Consider the following 15,928-nt stretch of genomic DNA (forward strand, 5'->3'; position numbering starts at 1 on the left):
GAATGAAAAGCACCAAGCACAAATCTGATAAATATAATTAACAGTTTTTGTGAATGACAATAATTTCCAAGCTAATTGTTCAATAAAATATTTTTTACAGTGTGTTCTAAATGAGAATATGTTGGTATTTCTACAACTCTGTTTAACTGTCATACATTTTACATTCAAAACTAAACTCAGCAACTGCTAATAGTAGAGCATAGGAAAAGCACAGACTCCGAAGTCAACCCACCTGGGCTCAAATCCAGCTCTGTCATTTCCTTGCTATGTTGGGCATGTGATTTGAGCTCTTCTGCCTCAGTTCTCTCATCTAAAATGGGGATAATAATAGTACCTTTCTCCCAAAATTGACACATAGGTTTCTCATAAGGTTGACGCAATACCTGCAACAATGGACTCAAACATACCAACAATTGTGAAGATGGCACAGGACTGGGCAGTGTTTCATTTTGTTAAACATAATGTTGCCGTGAGTTGGAGCTGACTTGACAGCAACTAACAACAACAAACATAAGGTTGTAATGCACTGAAGACATTGTTAGTGCTATATATGTGTCTGTAAATAAATAAAATATATCTAACGTGCATAATTCTGGGTGCAGGAGATGGGGCTTAAGGAAAAGCATATCCACTCTGTGCAGGTTAATTATTAATATTCAAAAGTGTTTTTAACCCTACTTGCTCAATTTACTCTCAGGAACTAGGTGGGACTCAGGAGGTAGAAACAGGGAAGTGGTAAGCAGGAAATGAGAGAGAATTCTAGGATCAATACTGCAAAGTCATAAAATGGGAAAGTCAACAACGCTATGTTAAACATCAGAAAGGTACCAAATATTTGGACAGAAGACCTGATAAAGAGAAATGACTTAAAGTACATATTATCTGAGGAATTGAAATGGGCTGAAGTGGGGTATGAAGGGGTGGGGGGGGGAAGGTATAGGAAGTTTCAATATAATTAGGGAAAGTAGTAGTTAGTATTACTAATTTAATATCTCAGATTTGCTCATGGAGCCCTGATGGCGCAGTGGTTAAGAGCTTGGCTGCTAACCAAAAGGTCGGCAGTTCAAAAATCCACCAGCTGCTTCTTGGAAACTCTGTGGGGCCCATATAGTGTCTTTCAGCTTTTATTGTTTTATTTTAGTGGACCTGGGTGATCTCAGGAGATTTATTTGATGTCTCTGTGTTTCAATTACATAATAATACTACCTTACTTACAGAATTGTTGGGATTATCAAATGAGTTCATATGTTCAGGTGCCTAGAACAGTGCCTGGTACAGAGCAGACAGAATACATCTTTGCGCTTCTTATGACAAATGTGTTTATAGGTTTACATCATGCTCTAGTCCTTGTGAAAGCCTATTTTTTCCCCAACAAGGATATGATTTGAAAATAATTAAATGTACTGGATTTGGGTATATCTGTTTTTTGTTCATTTAATGTAGAGTTAATTTTGAGCCCATGCAAGGGGATGGAAAACCAAAATAAAAGCAGTTGAAAGGAGTCATGATACAAGGATTTTATGAGCATGCTTCCCTTGAACTGTTTCAGTGGGCAGGTAGAACAGCCTTATTTCTCAGGGACCTTAAATTTTGTGAAGTTGCCTTTCAGATGTTTTTAAAGTCATATTGATGAGTGTAATAAATTGATGGTAAGTTAAGTTCTCTAGGAGGTAAACTAATTACATTTTAGGCTTAATTTAATGGGCTGAAATTGCCTCGATTTTTTTTTTTTGTGAGGTCACAGGAGACTATTTAATTCAAGTAACATATAAAAATACTATAGACTTTTATTTGATGCATCCTTGGAGATCATATTTTCCAACTCCCTAATACAACCAATGATGTAAATGTAAGCTCCAGAGAAGTAAACTGGCTGCTGGTAGGTAAAATACTGGAGGTGGGACTAGAGCCCAAGTCTCCTGACTGTTAGTTTGTTGTTCTTGACACTGTATGACAACTAAATGAACTAAATTTATATTGTGGTCCACTTAAACTAATTAATTTTTTTGGAAATAATAAACAACATTAATTTTTCTCACTGTGTATCTCCATTTCTTTTGAAATTCTTCCTACCCATTTATGTTTTAAAATTGTTGTGAAAATATAGGTAACACCTCATTTGCCAGTTCAATATTTTTTGCATGTACAATTCAGTGAGATCAATTACATCAGTCATGTGGAATCACCATCAGTGTCTTTTGCCAAAATTTTCATCTCCATAAACAAAATCTTAAGGCTTTAAACAGGAATCCCCCTCATTTCCCCTCCCTACTGCCCCGCTAACCACTATTAAACTCTGATTTCTGTGTATTTATCTACTCTATGTACTTTATATTAGTGATATCATACAATATTTGTCCTTTTGTGATTGACTTATTTCACTCAGCGTAATGTTTTCAAGGTTCCATCCGTGTTGTAGCATGTATCATTTCTCTTTATGTTTGAGTAATATTCCATTGGATATATTTTTAAACTAAATTTATTGAAGGTTTACTATATTTCAAGGACTGCACTAACTAGTTTTGTTCTAATCTTGTAAAAACTCTATGAAATTGAAACTAGCGTTATTGACGTAAGAAAACTGAAGCTTAGTGAATTCAAGCAACAAATCTAAAATGCCAGTGAATATAAGAGTTAAATTTGAACCCAAATCATTTGATTCCAGAGCTCACACTGTTAACCGCCATTTTGAACAGCTGCTCTGTATGAATGGGGCCAGGTAGAAATTGAAGCTTAGATATTTAGATCTGGGTCATTTGCAGAAAAGACCAGGATCATATTTCCTTATCTGTAAAGTGAGGATAATAATAGGACCCACTTTATAGGGCTGTTACGAGAATTGAATGAATTAAAATAGGTAAAGTTCTTAGAAGAAACTTAACACACAATGGACAGTCAAGAAATGTTAGCTCTTGTTACTGATATTATTCCTGGGAAATTTATTAAGATCTTATAGATGCAGTTAGAAGCAAAGAGAAAGGCTCAGATTATTAGAAGGAGTCTCATGTGTATATAGAGAGATCCAAGGAATTTTTTTATATCAGTTCATTTTTGATGAATGGACCTTTTTCTGAATAATAACAATACAAGAAGGGAAAACTATGCAGTATGGCTAGAGTGTGATCATTTACACTCCCCAACAGTTCCCGGTGGTTCTGATAGATGTGTAAAAGAGCAAGGAAGTTTAGAAAGATCAGACTAGTACATGAATTGGTATTTTCCTTGACAGAGTTCTGAGGTGCACCTTGAAATACGGCTTTTATTAACTCATTCAGCGAAGAATGTCTTATTTGCTGGGCAATTCGCCAGGAATCATGTATGAATAAAAGATAGCCCCTTTCCTTGAGAATCTCACAATCTATATGATGTAGACAAGCATGTAAGTGATAAAATTACTGTATCACACAAGAAATGGTCAGTGGACAGATTAGCTTCTAACAAGAAGCTGTGGGACTCTTGATGAGTCAGGAAAACTTCATAGAGAAGGTCTTTGAGTTGGCGTGGAGAGCCATATGTGAGTTCCTTTAGCAACGGAGATGGAAAGGTATTTCCAGAGAGGGAACCATAATGCGAAGTTAATGCTATTTGGAAAACACTGTGTCTGGATAAAGGCCATGTTTGGAGGGGGCAGGGCAAGTAAAGCCAGAGAGGTTATGTGGGAGTCAGTTTATGAAGGGCAGCTTCAGATGGGAGCATGAGATGATCAAATTTGTGTTTAGTATGATATGCCTGGTGGTCATGTCAGCTAGGAGGAGGAAGACAAAATTGAAAGCTGTCAATAAATCAGATGAAGGAGTAAGAGACGATGAGGGCCTGAACTCAAGGCAGAGGCAATGAGGGTAGAGACGCTGGAGGAAAGAAATATCCCTGAGGCAGAACTATAAGGATTGGTCACCAACTGTCTATAGGAATTGACTGGGGCAGAGTGGGAAATTGAAATTGACCCTGATGTTTCTGCTATCTGTGGAGATAATGAATGAGGGTAAGTGGAGCAGGATTTCTCAGGAGAAGCTGATATATTTAATATATGTATATGGCTTTACTTCTATTTGGTACTAAAAATTGCTTTTTTTTTAGTTTTTCATATGTATACCTCTTGTCTACCTAAAGAGATTATAAATATTTGTTGAATGAATGTTGGCTAGTGTTTGTGTTAAGAGAAACCACATGTAGACATACAGTGGAGGAAGATGTGGGGTTGAAAACACTTTCTAATTAGAAAGAGGGGAATAGGTAGCCTTGTTTTAGATGAAAAGATTATAAAAAATAGGGATGAGGTGGACTGAAGGATGACTTTGTAGGACATGGTCAAGAGTTTGGAATTGATAGCAACGTGTCTGGAGAAGAGAAAGTCATGGTCAGTGTTGAGATGACTCTTGTGGTTACATAAACTCAGAAAACCAACCCATTGCCGATGAGTCAATTTCTACTCATAGTGACCCTATAAGGCAGAATAAAAAGTGCCCCATAGGGTGTCTGAGGCTGTAAATATTTACGGAAACGGACTCCTGTGAAGTGGCTGGTGGGTTTGAACTACCAACCTTTTGCTTAGCAGCTGAGCACTTAACCACTGTGCCACCAGGGCTCCTTTGTGGTCACATAGTAACATTTATTATCTGTGCCCTTCATTTGGTGCTAAACATATGCTACTTTGTTTTGGGGTGTGTGTGTGTGAGTGTGTGTGTGTGTGTGGATGCGTGTGTTTGTCCCAGATCTCCAAGCAAAGGGTTATAAACTCCTTGTCAGTAATCGTGGACTGCATGGACATTTGCTAACATTGTTTATTTGTAGATAGACTCTTTTAGACAGGAATACCAGAAACCAAACCAAACCCATTGCCGTTGAGTTGATTCCAACTCATAGCAACCCTATAAGGACAGAGTAGAATTGCCACATAGGACTTCCAAGGAGCACCTGGTAGATTTGAACTGCTGACCTTTTGGTTAGCAGCCATAGCTTTTAACCACTATGCCACCAGGGTATCCTAGACAAGAATAGCGTGGCTAAACTTGTATGCCTGAGGTATAATTCAGGATGAAATGTTCACAGTTTTGTTGAATCCCTTGTGCTTTTTAGCAATTAGATTACTTCCACAGAAAGTAATAACGTATACTGCTAAAAAATATGGATACTGGAGCCAGACGGCCTGGGTTTGAAGTCTACTTTCTATCTGCGTGACCTTATTTGAACTCCATATACTTTGATTTCCTCAACTGTATGAAGGAAGTGATAATAGTTCTTACCTTATAGGGTTTTGTGAGGATGAAATGAGTTAATACCTGTCAATCACTTAGCACAGTGCCTGGCACATGGCAAACACTCACTGTGTTAGGCATCACTAGCATATTCCACTGTTGGTGTCAATAAGAAAAATGGCTCTACTTTTAAGAATGTTTTCAGGGCATTTTAAAAAAGTGGCAGTGCAGAGGCAGCTTTCTAATCTTTCATATTGTACTTGGTGCACAGCGTATGGGGCCATAGGGAAGGTCACATGTTGCACGATCCCAGAGGCCACATTGTATCTCCGCCTGCACTGCCATAGACTGTTGTCTTAGAGTCACACAGTAGGTTTCACTTGAATTTCCAGTTTATCCTTATATCAGCCACTCTTTTCTGATGAGGGTGGAGCAAACGGTTAATGCACTCAGCAGCTAACTGAAAGGTTGGAAGCTCAAGTCTACCCAGAGTGCCTCAGAAGAAAGGCCTGGCAACCTATTTCTGAAAAATCAGCCATTAAAAAGGCTGTGGAGCATGGTTCTACTCTGACAAACATGGAGTTGCCATGAGTCAGAATCAAATTGATGGCAAATGGTGTGTGTGTGTGTGTGTGTGTGTTTGCGTGATGGGGCAACTGAAGCCCAAAGCAACAGGTCACACATGACACTTGCTGTGAAGCTTTTGATAGCATTAATTAATTTAATTCAAAGCACTATTTATAGAGCACCTTTTGGGTGCCAGGCCCTGGAGATGAAAGATTTCTCTGCACCAGGGTCTCCTTTGCACAGCGTATTTATGTCTTACACAGCTGCTCCCTCCCGGCCGCATGTGCTCACTTCCTGAGTGCTCATGCACTGGGCTGACTCCAGGTCCCAGGAGGCCCCAGCTGGGGGCTAAGGTGCTGTCCCTCCCCAGGAGGTGCTCTACACAGGCACCTGCAGAGGATTATAAGTTTAGTGTCAGCAGCTACAGTCATCTTGCAGATAATGCATTCCCACCCGTCTCCACCCCTACCCTCTACTCATCATTCCATACCTTCTCCTGAAACTCACACTGCCTGTATATGCCTCTGGGAGACTGAATTTTATACTAGGCCCTGGGCCAAGATGAAACTAGGCAGCTGAATGTAGTTCGAAACCTGTGGTCTTGATGTTCTTCAAATTCTCTTCTAGCTACAATATTCTTTGATTCCACAGTTAGGACTTACTGAAGCATAGGTAGTTTACTTTTAATTTTTATTATGCAATATTTATGTTCTTCATTTTATGATTTTTGTAGAGAAGATTTTGTTTTAAGGAAGAAATCTGTTTCAAGTTTTTAAAGAAGAAATTTGTTTCAAGGTTACTGTACGATAAGACTTCATTTGGCTCATTTGTGCTGATTAATGTCTATTCTCTTCTTTCTCCCACCCACAGTTTGGGGGTATGGATTCCTGTCAGTGACGATTATTAATCTGGCGTCTCTTCTTGGATTGGTCTTGACTCCATTGATAAAGAAACCTTATTTTCCTAAGGTTTTGACCTATTTTGTGGGGCTGGCTATTGGGACCCTGTTTTCAAATGCAATTTTTCAACTTATTCCAGAGGTAAGGATATGGGCTATTTGTTTCTGTGAACAATTTTTTTTTTTTTTTTAAGTTTTAGGGCTTTGTACATTTTTAGCCTCCATAATTCTCACAGCATTTTATGATCTGGTTTATAGTGTTTTGAATAAGAGAACGCTGAATCACAGCAAATGTAAAAGCTTGTCCCCAGCTGCAGTGGATGTCAGTGTTGGAGACAAAATTAACATTCTGGAAGGCCAGCCACCAGTACGTGCTCAGACGTCTTTGGGACACTTTGGAGGGCTTTAAAACTTCATTCTGCCTTGCATTTGGCAAATTTAGTTTTTCTACACACCGTTTCATTATTTATTTTCTAAGGAGGACACAATGTCAAATTTACTGACGATACACCATAAAATTCCCTCATATATTTACTACAGCTGTAGAAGACTGGATGATAAAGCACAATTCACAAGCCTTTTCTTTTCCTTTTTGACTGTGGGAAAATTAATTTAGGGCCAATAAATAAACAGCAACTTATTTTTCTTTTGATATGAAGCATTATTGATCTGACATTGACTACAGTACACTACTCGATTTATCCACAAATATGTGTGTTTTATTCAAAGTCTATATTGTGGACTTCAATTTCAGGAACAGAGAGGAGGGAGAATAAATGAGTTGAAAAGGGAGGGGAAGTTGATGAGGAGGAGAAAGAGAAAGAGATGTTATTAAGAGGGAGCCATCAAGGGAAACTAGAGGAATATCTGTACCATGGACTGTATCTCTCCATGCCCATGCATACATAGAGATGGAGGGACAAGCCCTGAACAAAGAGAAAGTGGTATTTCCAAATGAGAATACCAACTTCATCTCAAAATTTTAATTAAAGCCTATTTCAGTTTTCACAGATATGTACAAAAGTGGGTGCACATTTTCTTGGGCCTGGCCCTTATTATTATTATTTGATGCAGAAAAGACTAGGAGAACATCTACTTCAAACTCTTAATTCTAGAGATGAAAAAAAAATTGAAGTCCAGGGGCGTTAAATGACTCGATTATAGTCATATAATCAGCTAGTAGCAAAGCTGGGATTATAATGCAAATTTTCTGATATAAAAATACATATTACATATATTATATATAAAGTTTTTAATATAATTACATATGTAAAATTATATGTGCTTTAATTATATTAAATATAATGTATAATATATAATTTTATATGTGTAATTATATTTCTGGAAACCCTGGTGGCGTAGTGGTTAAGTGCTACAGTTGCTAACCAAAGGGTCGGCAGTTTGAATCCGCCAGGTGCTCCTTGGAAACTCTATGGGGCAGTTCTACTCTGTCCTGTAGGTTCGCTGTGAGTCGGAATCGACTCGATCGGCGCTGGGTTTGTTTTTTTTTGGTTTTAATTATATTGATATCTCACATGTGTCTTGTGGGTCAAATTAAATTAAACTGATATTGCATGTGTACTGGACATTCCACATCTGTGATTTTGAGGTTTGTTATTTTGCTGCAGACGTCTACCAGGAAAATAAGAAACCCCTTCAAAAACATTTATGGTTGAATGTTCTTTTGCCTTTCTATGATCATTAAGGAATTATGGAAGTGATCAGAGAATTACATAAGCACTAAAGAACTCTTGCAATAATTCTCAAATTTCCATGCAGAGTTCTTTTTTTTCCTTGTTTTTTGGCAATTTTCTTTCCTTTTTGTTATTTCTTTTTTTTCATAACAGCTGTATTAAATATATGCAGTAGGTATTTTTACACCATTTTTGTGCTGTGTAAATGGGGACTGAGAGGTCACTCAGATGAAGATCTGGCTGTGAGGTCTTAGCAGAAGCAAATGTAGAACAAGGACCCAGGCATCCTGTGTACCAGACTGCTGGCCTGAGGGGAGACGTGCGATGGGTGGGATGGGTGGAAGCTGCGGCTTTTGTGCATTACGCTCTCTTCCTGTTTTATTTATTTACATTAAATTTATGTTGCTTGTCTGTTAGGAGGATCTTGACTCTATAAGCTCAAACTCTAACTCTTGCCCTTTGGTCCTTTAAACAATGGATTAGTTCATTCTTACTGTGTGTGAGTGAGTGAGTGTGTGTGTGTGTGTGTGTGTGAGATATCCATCTTAAATCATCTTTTTTATTCTTGGTTCCAGTCCTTGATTTATTTATTTCTTTATGACTTCATGGGACCCACTAGGTATAAGAGGATCTGTCTTAGGGAAACAGTTATCCAAGTGGCCTACCATATTTACTTTAAAAATTTGACTCTGGGTATGATGGGCAAATATATTACTTTTAGAGAAACTGGGTCATCAACATCTCATTTATCTTCATTACCTAGACTTAATCCCATCTTCTGAAGATAGGAATCAGTGCTGTTTATTTACTGCTAATAGTTTGCTTTTCAAGGCAAAAATTTCTGTAGGTGCTATCGCTAGGCAACTATAAGGTCCTTTGGTGTCTTTCTTTATGGGACTTTCTCTGTTTATAAGGTCTGTATGCTATTCCTTGCAGTTTTGCTACTCATATTTCAGAGTTTTTGTTTTGTGATTTTGGCAGGTAAACTCTCAATATTATCTGGATGTGAAGATAGGCTTAGAACTTTGGTGAAAATATGTGCTGAGAAAATATGGTATTATTTTCCAGAAATCAAGTTAAATTATTTGATTTTACCTGAATTACCTTTTTTTTTTCCTTCCTCAGGCATTTGGATTCGATCCCAAAGTTGACAACTATGTTGAGAAAGCAGCTGCTGTGTTTGGTGGATTTTACATATTTTTCTTTGTTGAAAGAATGCTTAAGATGTTATTGAAGACATATGGTCAAGTAAATAGACTAATACGTTTGATATTTTACTAACAAAAGTTACTTTATATAGTCAAATAAAGGCATGGAATTTATTCTTAGGATTGTGTGAAAGGTCTAGTTATTAGATTTGTGAATGTGAGGAGAAAGAAAAGAGTCAACGTATTGACAAGTATAAGAGAAATACTTGATTCTTAGTGTAGAATTTAAACAAGTACTAACAATTTAATGCCAAATTACAGATGTGCATAATTTATATTCCGTTCATGCTCATCAAAATAAGAAAGTATATCTGCCTAACATGAAAAAAGAATCAGCAGAAGCTAATAAATGAAAATGAAAGAATATTGAAAGGAAGAGAAATTTATAAATCTAAAAAGATCACATTGAATACATATAGAATAAACCACTCCCAATTGTTGTCTTTTTTTTAATCCACTGCCGTTGAGTTGATTCCGACTCATAGCGACCCGATAGGGTTCCCAAGGTTGTAAATCTTTATGGAAGTAGAATGACACTTCTTTCTCCTACGGAGCCATTGGTGGTTTCGAACCACCGACTTTTCACATAGCAGTCGATTGCTTTAACCACTGCACCACCAGGGCTACCACATATAGAATAGGCATAAAAATTTCCTCTCACAAACAAAAAGGAGTAAACTCTATTTTCTTGTCTGTGGAAGCCATCTTTTTTAATTTTTTAAATCTTTCTATAACTTCTGCTTTTTTTTCCCCTGCTTGTAGAATAATCATACCCACTTTGCAAGTGATGACTTTGGCCCTCCTCAGGAAAAAACCCATCAACCCAAAACGTTACCTGCCATCAATGGTGTTACGTGCTATGCAAATCCTGCTGTCACAGAACCTAATGGACACATCCATTTTGATAATGTCGATGTCGTATCTCTACAGGTATGCTGATTCCATTTTTTTCTTTATTACGCTACCTACTTTATACTATGTATCAACTTCCATAAATGAGGACAAGCCAATATTTTGTACATTTAAGTATGTATCAGGCTTATTCCTGGATATGTGGAATAAATGGAATGTAAAGCTGGGTCTTAGTATCATTCTTTTCTTTCGCTGTGGACTGACTCATTCCATAAGTGGAAAACATTGCCACTAGCAACTCCTGAGATTTAAGTCTTATAATTTCAGCCACCGGAAGGCAGTTCTCTCAGTACTAAATCTGAAATTCCTCAGAAGTGTCTTACTGGCCCATCTTGAATTAGATGTCCACTTCCAGACAAATAATAAGTGCTTGGAAAATTGGGCCTCTTATATGGCTCCCAGTGGAGTATGGATGGAGTAGAGGAGTGGTTATTAAAAAAGAGATACTGGTATGACATTGTCTTTGGTGCCCAAAACAATGCCCATTTAACAGATGAAGAAAGTGAAACTTTAAATTTTATATAACTTCTACAAGGTCTCTATGCTAGTAAATGGCAGAACCATAAGTTATGAAGTTAAACACAATATGAAAGAGGAAAATTAAAATAAACTCAAAAAGGAAAAGGAAGCTATCTTAAAAAAAAAAAAACAAAAAAGCAGAATAGAAGTTACTATGGTAAAAGACCATGACCTGGATTTCCCTCTGGAAAGAAAACGTGATCGATCATATAATTCTCACCTAATTAAGGAATTTATTTTATGTAATGTAATGAATAGTGCTTTCAGCTAAGATTTTGCAAAGGGTATAGAAATGTTTAAATAGATAATTTCTTATAATAATTTCAGCTAAGGTTTTTAAAATACTCATTATGTATAAAGACTTTGCCTACTACTTTACATGAACTACCTCATTGATCCTCATAATAAATTGGGGACACTACTGTTAGAATCGTTGGACTGTTATAATTAGGAGATTATGGCATGTAGCGGTTAAGCAGCAAATCCAAGGACACATAGTTCATAAGTGGTGAAGCTTGTATTCATACTGAGGTCATCTGAAGCTATAGCCTATGCTCTTACACGCTTTGGTACAGCTTTCCACGTGTCACTGCTCTATTAGAAACAAGATGGCGGCATTAACTCTTAACATGATAAATATTTATTTTTATAAGAAGGAAGATAATTTGGCCAAAGACATTGCTTTCTGATGATATAATTTAATGCAGGGACATAGCAGTGAGAACCTAGAGAATGATAGTTAAAAACCATCCTTACACTATCAAAATTCTAGTTGCGTTATGCAAGATTTTGGTAAATACTGGATCATAGCAAAATTATGGTTGAATTAGCTGACGGGTGATTCAGGAAGTGTCAGTCAACTGTGTTACTGGTTTAAACACTGATGAATAATTCTTCAGATACTGGATGTGCTAGGGCTAGAAGACATGTTTACAGTAAAGCTAAGCATCCTGACAAAGACGAAATCCTACACATGATGCTCTTATACATAATTTAGAAATATCAGTCAAGAGTCCATTCTTACTCTACTTCTGGCAGTAATGCTAGAGTACAGGCTTTCATTAATTTATTCAATAAATATTTATTGAGTAACTGCTATATGCCAGGCATCGTCCTTGGCACTGGAGATTGAGAAGGAAACATTAATATGGAGATTACAGTTTATTCAGAAGAAACAGACTGTAGAAAAGAGTAAAACAAGAAGCTATCAGGGAGCAATAAATACTTTGATGAAAATAAAACAGGGCGATGTGAGAATGACTTGTGGGGGCTTTTTTTTGATTGTTTGGTAACAAAAGTCTTCCAAGAGGTCAGCAGAGAATTGAGTGATGAGAAAGAGCCACCCATGCAAATGTCTGGGCGAAGAATATTCTAAATGTTTTGAGAATGATAAGACAGGTCACATACCAAGGAACTGGAAGCAAATGATATTGGACTTCCCAACATTGACACTGGAGACCAGTGGCACAATTCCTTCAATCTTCTAAATGGAAACAATCGTGGAATTGTAAATCTAGGTAAACTACCAATCTAGTGAGAAGGTGGAATGAAGCTAGGGTTCTGGGCGTGTGCTTCTAGGAATAAGAGGTCCAGCTGAAGAAATCAGGGAAGGGGAATGGTAAAATGACAACCACGCAACAGGCTTTGAGATGAGCCATATAGCCCTGAAACTAGTTTCTCATGGAGACTCTTTTCTTTCCATTTTCATTAAAGATATAATCTCAAATGAAGAAAGATTCAAACAGATTGAGCAACAGTGCTATTCAGTTTTTTTTTAAATAAAAAAATTAAAAGAGGTGTAATTTAAGAAATACTGTAAAACTCAAATCCTAACCCATTGTCATCGAGTTGATTCCAACTCATAGCGATCTTATAGTACAGAGTAGAACTGCGCCGTATGGTTTTCAAGGAGTGACTGGTGGATTCAAACTGCCAACCTTTTGGTTAGCAGCTGAGTTCTTAACCACTGAACCCCCAGGGCTGCAAGAAATACTGTAAGGTCTAGATATTGTTTTAAAAGAAAGTGGATATTGCAATATAAGTGACAGTGATTTTAGTAATAAAAAATATTTTCTAATATTTCATATGATAATAATTTAACCTCAAAGTGACATTACAGTGATAGAACATGGTATGTAAAATTCATGGTTCATTGCTGAACCCAGGGATTGCTTTAAGAATTTTATTGGCAATTCCAGTTGCTACTGCCTCAACAGAGTGTAATTTCTACAAATTGAAAATAATACAAAACTATCTAAAAATTAGGAGCTAAGAAAAGTAGTCTAATTTGGCATTACCATTATAATCTACCATTACAATTATAATCTAGATTATAACAGTATAATTCTTGATTTAGTGAAATGGCAGAACAAAATAAATGTTATAGAATAATTAAAATGTATAACTTAGGAATGTCTTTATTTTATGTTATAACATTTTGTTATATATATGGACAATTCTACCCCCATCATAGAGTATTCAGATATACAATAATTAAATTTAATAATCTTTGTATTTTGTCTATATTCAGTTATCTAAAAATCATAGCTTTATGTACATTTAAAAAAAATGTCATGAAGGCATATTTGTCACAGTAGGAGAACAGCAGGTGTTTTATGTAAGTTTATTAACTTTATTATAACTTCCAAATATTTAGACAAATGATGAAAGACTCTTGCTCCAGACCCAATAAATGTTAGGCTCAACAGTTCGTGTGGTGTGTGAGTGTGTGTTTGTGTGTCTGTGCCCATGTTTTGGAGGAAAGGTAGGGTAGTAAAGGGGAAGTAAGAAGACATATGGAGGAAGGGAAGGGAGAGCCCAGGATTCCATTTCTCTGGTTATTGCCACTAGGTAATGTTTTACATAATGTATTATACCCTGTGACAATTGCCTTGTTCTTTTCTCTCTCTTTTCTGTTTAGACACGTGGAGGGGTAATTTCAGTATCTATGAAACTGGCAGATCCCCCCCCCCACCCCACCCCTGATGCCCACAGCATTAACCCAGTGCTGTTGAGTCGATTCCAACTCCTAGCGACCCTATAGGACAGAGTAGAACTGCCCCATAGAGTTTCCAAGGAGCGCCTGGTGGATTCGAACTGCCAGCCCTTTGGTTAGCAGCCATAGCACTTAACCACTATGCCACCAGGGTTTCCACCCACAGCATTAAAAAAGGACTATATTAGGTACTGATTCCTTAAAAATGTTAGGTCCTTTGGGATGTGTGTTAGCTCTTCAAGACCACTAGAGGGACCATCTAGCTCATTCCTTCAACAGTCCATTAGCTGTCTCTTTCTTTCTAAATGAAATCTCTTGTTCTTCCAATTAAGAATCAAAAAAAAAAAAAATTTTTTTTTTTTTTTAGATCCCAATAAATGTAAAGTGATATGATCCGCCTATTTTTCTAGTAAAAGAAAAATTACAATCAGCCATTTCGAGAGGTCGACTCGTGGATTTTACCATTTAAAACTGAAATGCAATGAAGTGGAATTTAGCTGCAAAACGAAGTTTAGGAGAATTGCTTTGTTAATAACTGATATGAAGTGATAACTCTACAAATATAAAGATAACAGTTTTGAAGTGCTTGGGTCCCCCTGATAATCCCACATATTTTAAATATATTGTACTCCTTCAACAAAAAACCAAAAACCAAACTGTTGCCATCAAGTCGATTCCGACTTATAGTAACCGTATAGTACAGAGTAGAACTGCTCTATAAGTTTTCCAAGAAGTGGCTGGTGGATTCAAACTGCCAAACCTTTGGTTAGCAGCCGTAGCACTTAACCACTGTGCTACCATGGCTCCTTCAACAAGTAGTCATAAAGTACCTAATATGTATTTGGCACTATTCTAGGCATTGGGGATACATCAGTGGGACAGAACAGACAAAATGTATGCCTTTCCATAAAATAAATTTGCAGACAAAATTGGAAAGCAAACTGATTGGAAGCTCTATGTGTGTGTGGATTATCTGCTGATCTTTTCTCTTGGGTGGTTGTTTTCTCCACAGTCCTTCCTGGAGGTAGGAAGGGTGGAGTATATTCCTGGCTGCCCCTGTTGGAAAGTGGGGTAGGAAGAGAAGGGGGCTGGGGCGCTATAAGTATTTTGACCTTGTCCCCTGTCTTTAGCATTGCGCTTCACTGCACTCTTCAGTTTTGCTGAATTGAGGGTCTCTCTGGTTCAATTGCTTCACAGAGTAAATCTCCAGTCATCATCAACAAGGGTGGTTGCCTTGTTGCATTAGCTTGGAATCAAAAATCTAGGGTTCTAATTGTTGCCTAAATTTTTGCAATAATTTTTTCTTTTTTTATCAATTAAAATGACTGCTTTTACTAAAATCCAAATATAAATTCAGTTTTGTAAGAAAAAAATTCTTATTCACGTGATGAATACTTTTTGAACATCTACTATGTGGCTGGTATCAGGGGTACAAAATGAAATTTTATGAATCATCCCTTACAGGTTCTTATGTTGTCATTGGGTGCTGTCAAGTTGATTTTGACTCATAGTGAACCCATGTGACAGAGTAGAACTGCCTCATAGGGTTTTCTAGGCTGTAATCTTTATAGAATCAGATCACCAGGTCTTTCTCCCTCAAAGTCGCCGGATGGGTTCAAGCTGCCAACCTTTTGGTTAGCAGCTGAGAGCTTAACTGTTGTGCCACCTGCGCTCCTTGTAGACATGTAAAAACTAGTTGTAGCATAGTGTGATAAGTACTATACCAAACCAAAAGAAAACCCGTTGCTATCAAGTCGATTCTGACTCATGGAGACCCTATAGGACACAGTAGAACTGCCCCATAGGGTTTCCAAGGAGCGCTTGGTGGATTCAGACTGCCGACCTTTTGGTTTGCAGCCAAACTCTTAACCACAATGCCACCAGGGTTTCCATAAGTACTGTAGTAGAGAGCATGATCAGGTTACTGTGGAGGGAAAGAT

At 37.3% G+C, this 15,928-nt stretch overlaps 1 protein-coding gene across 1 annotated transcript in view; it reads left to right on the forward strand.

The window, feature by feature from the left end:
* The window catches only part of SLC39A8 (solute carrier family 39 member 8), an 83,127-nt gene that overhangs the window by 38,926 nt on the left and 28,273 nt on the right, over window positions 1-15,928 (forward strand). Inside the window, exons 3-5 of the mRNA XM_064285497.1 lie at window positions 6,633-6,802; window positions 9,480-9,602; window positions 10,325-10,492. Of these exons, the coding sequence (XP_064141567.1) occupies window positions 6,633-6,802; window positions 9,480-9,602; window positions 10,325-10,492 (461 nt within the window). The remainder of the gene's footprint in view (window positions 1-6,632; window positions 6,803-9,479; window positions 9,603-10,324; window positions 10,493-15,928) is intronic.

The sequence above is a fragment of the Loxodonta africana genome, chromosome 5 (assembly GCF_030014295.1).
Source record: "Loxodonta africana isolate mLoxAfr1 chromosome 5, mLoxAfr1.hap2, whole genome shotgun sequence".
Lineage (NCBI taxonomy): Eukaryota > Metazoa > Chordata > Mammalia > Proboscidea > Elephantidae > Loxodonta > Loxodonta africana.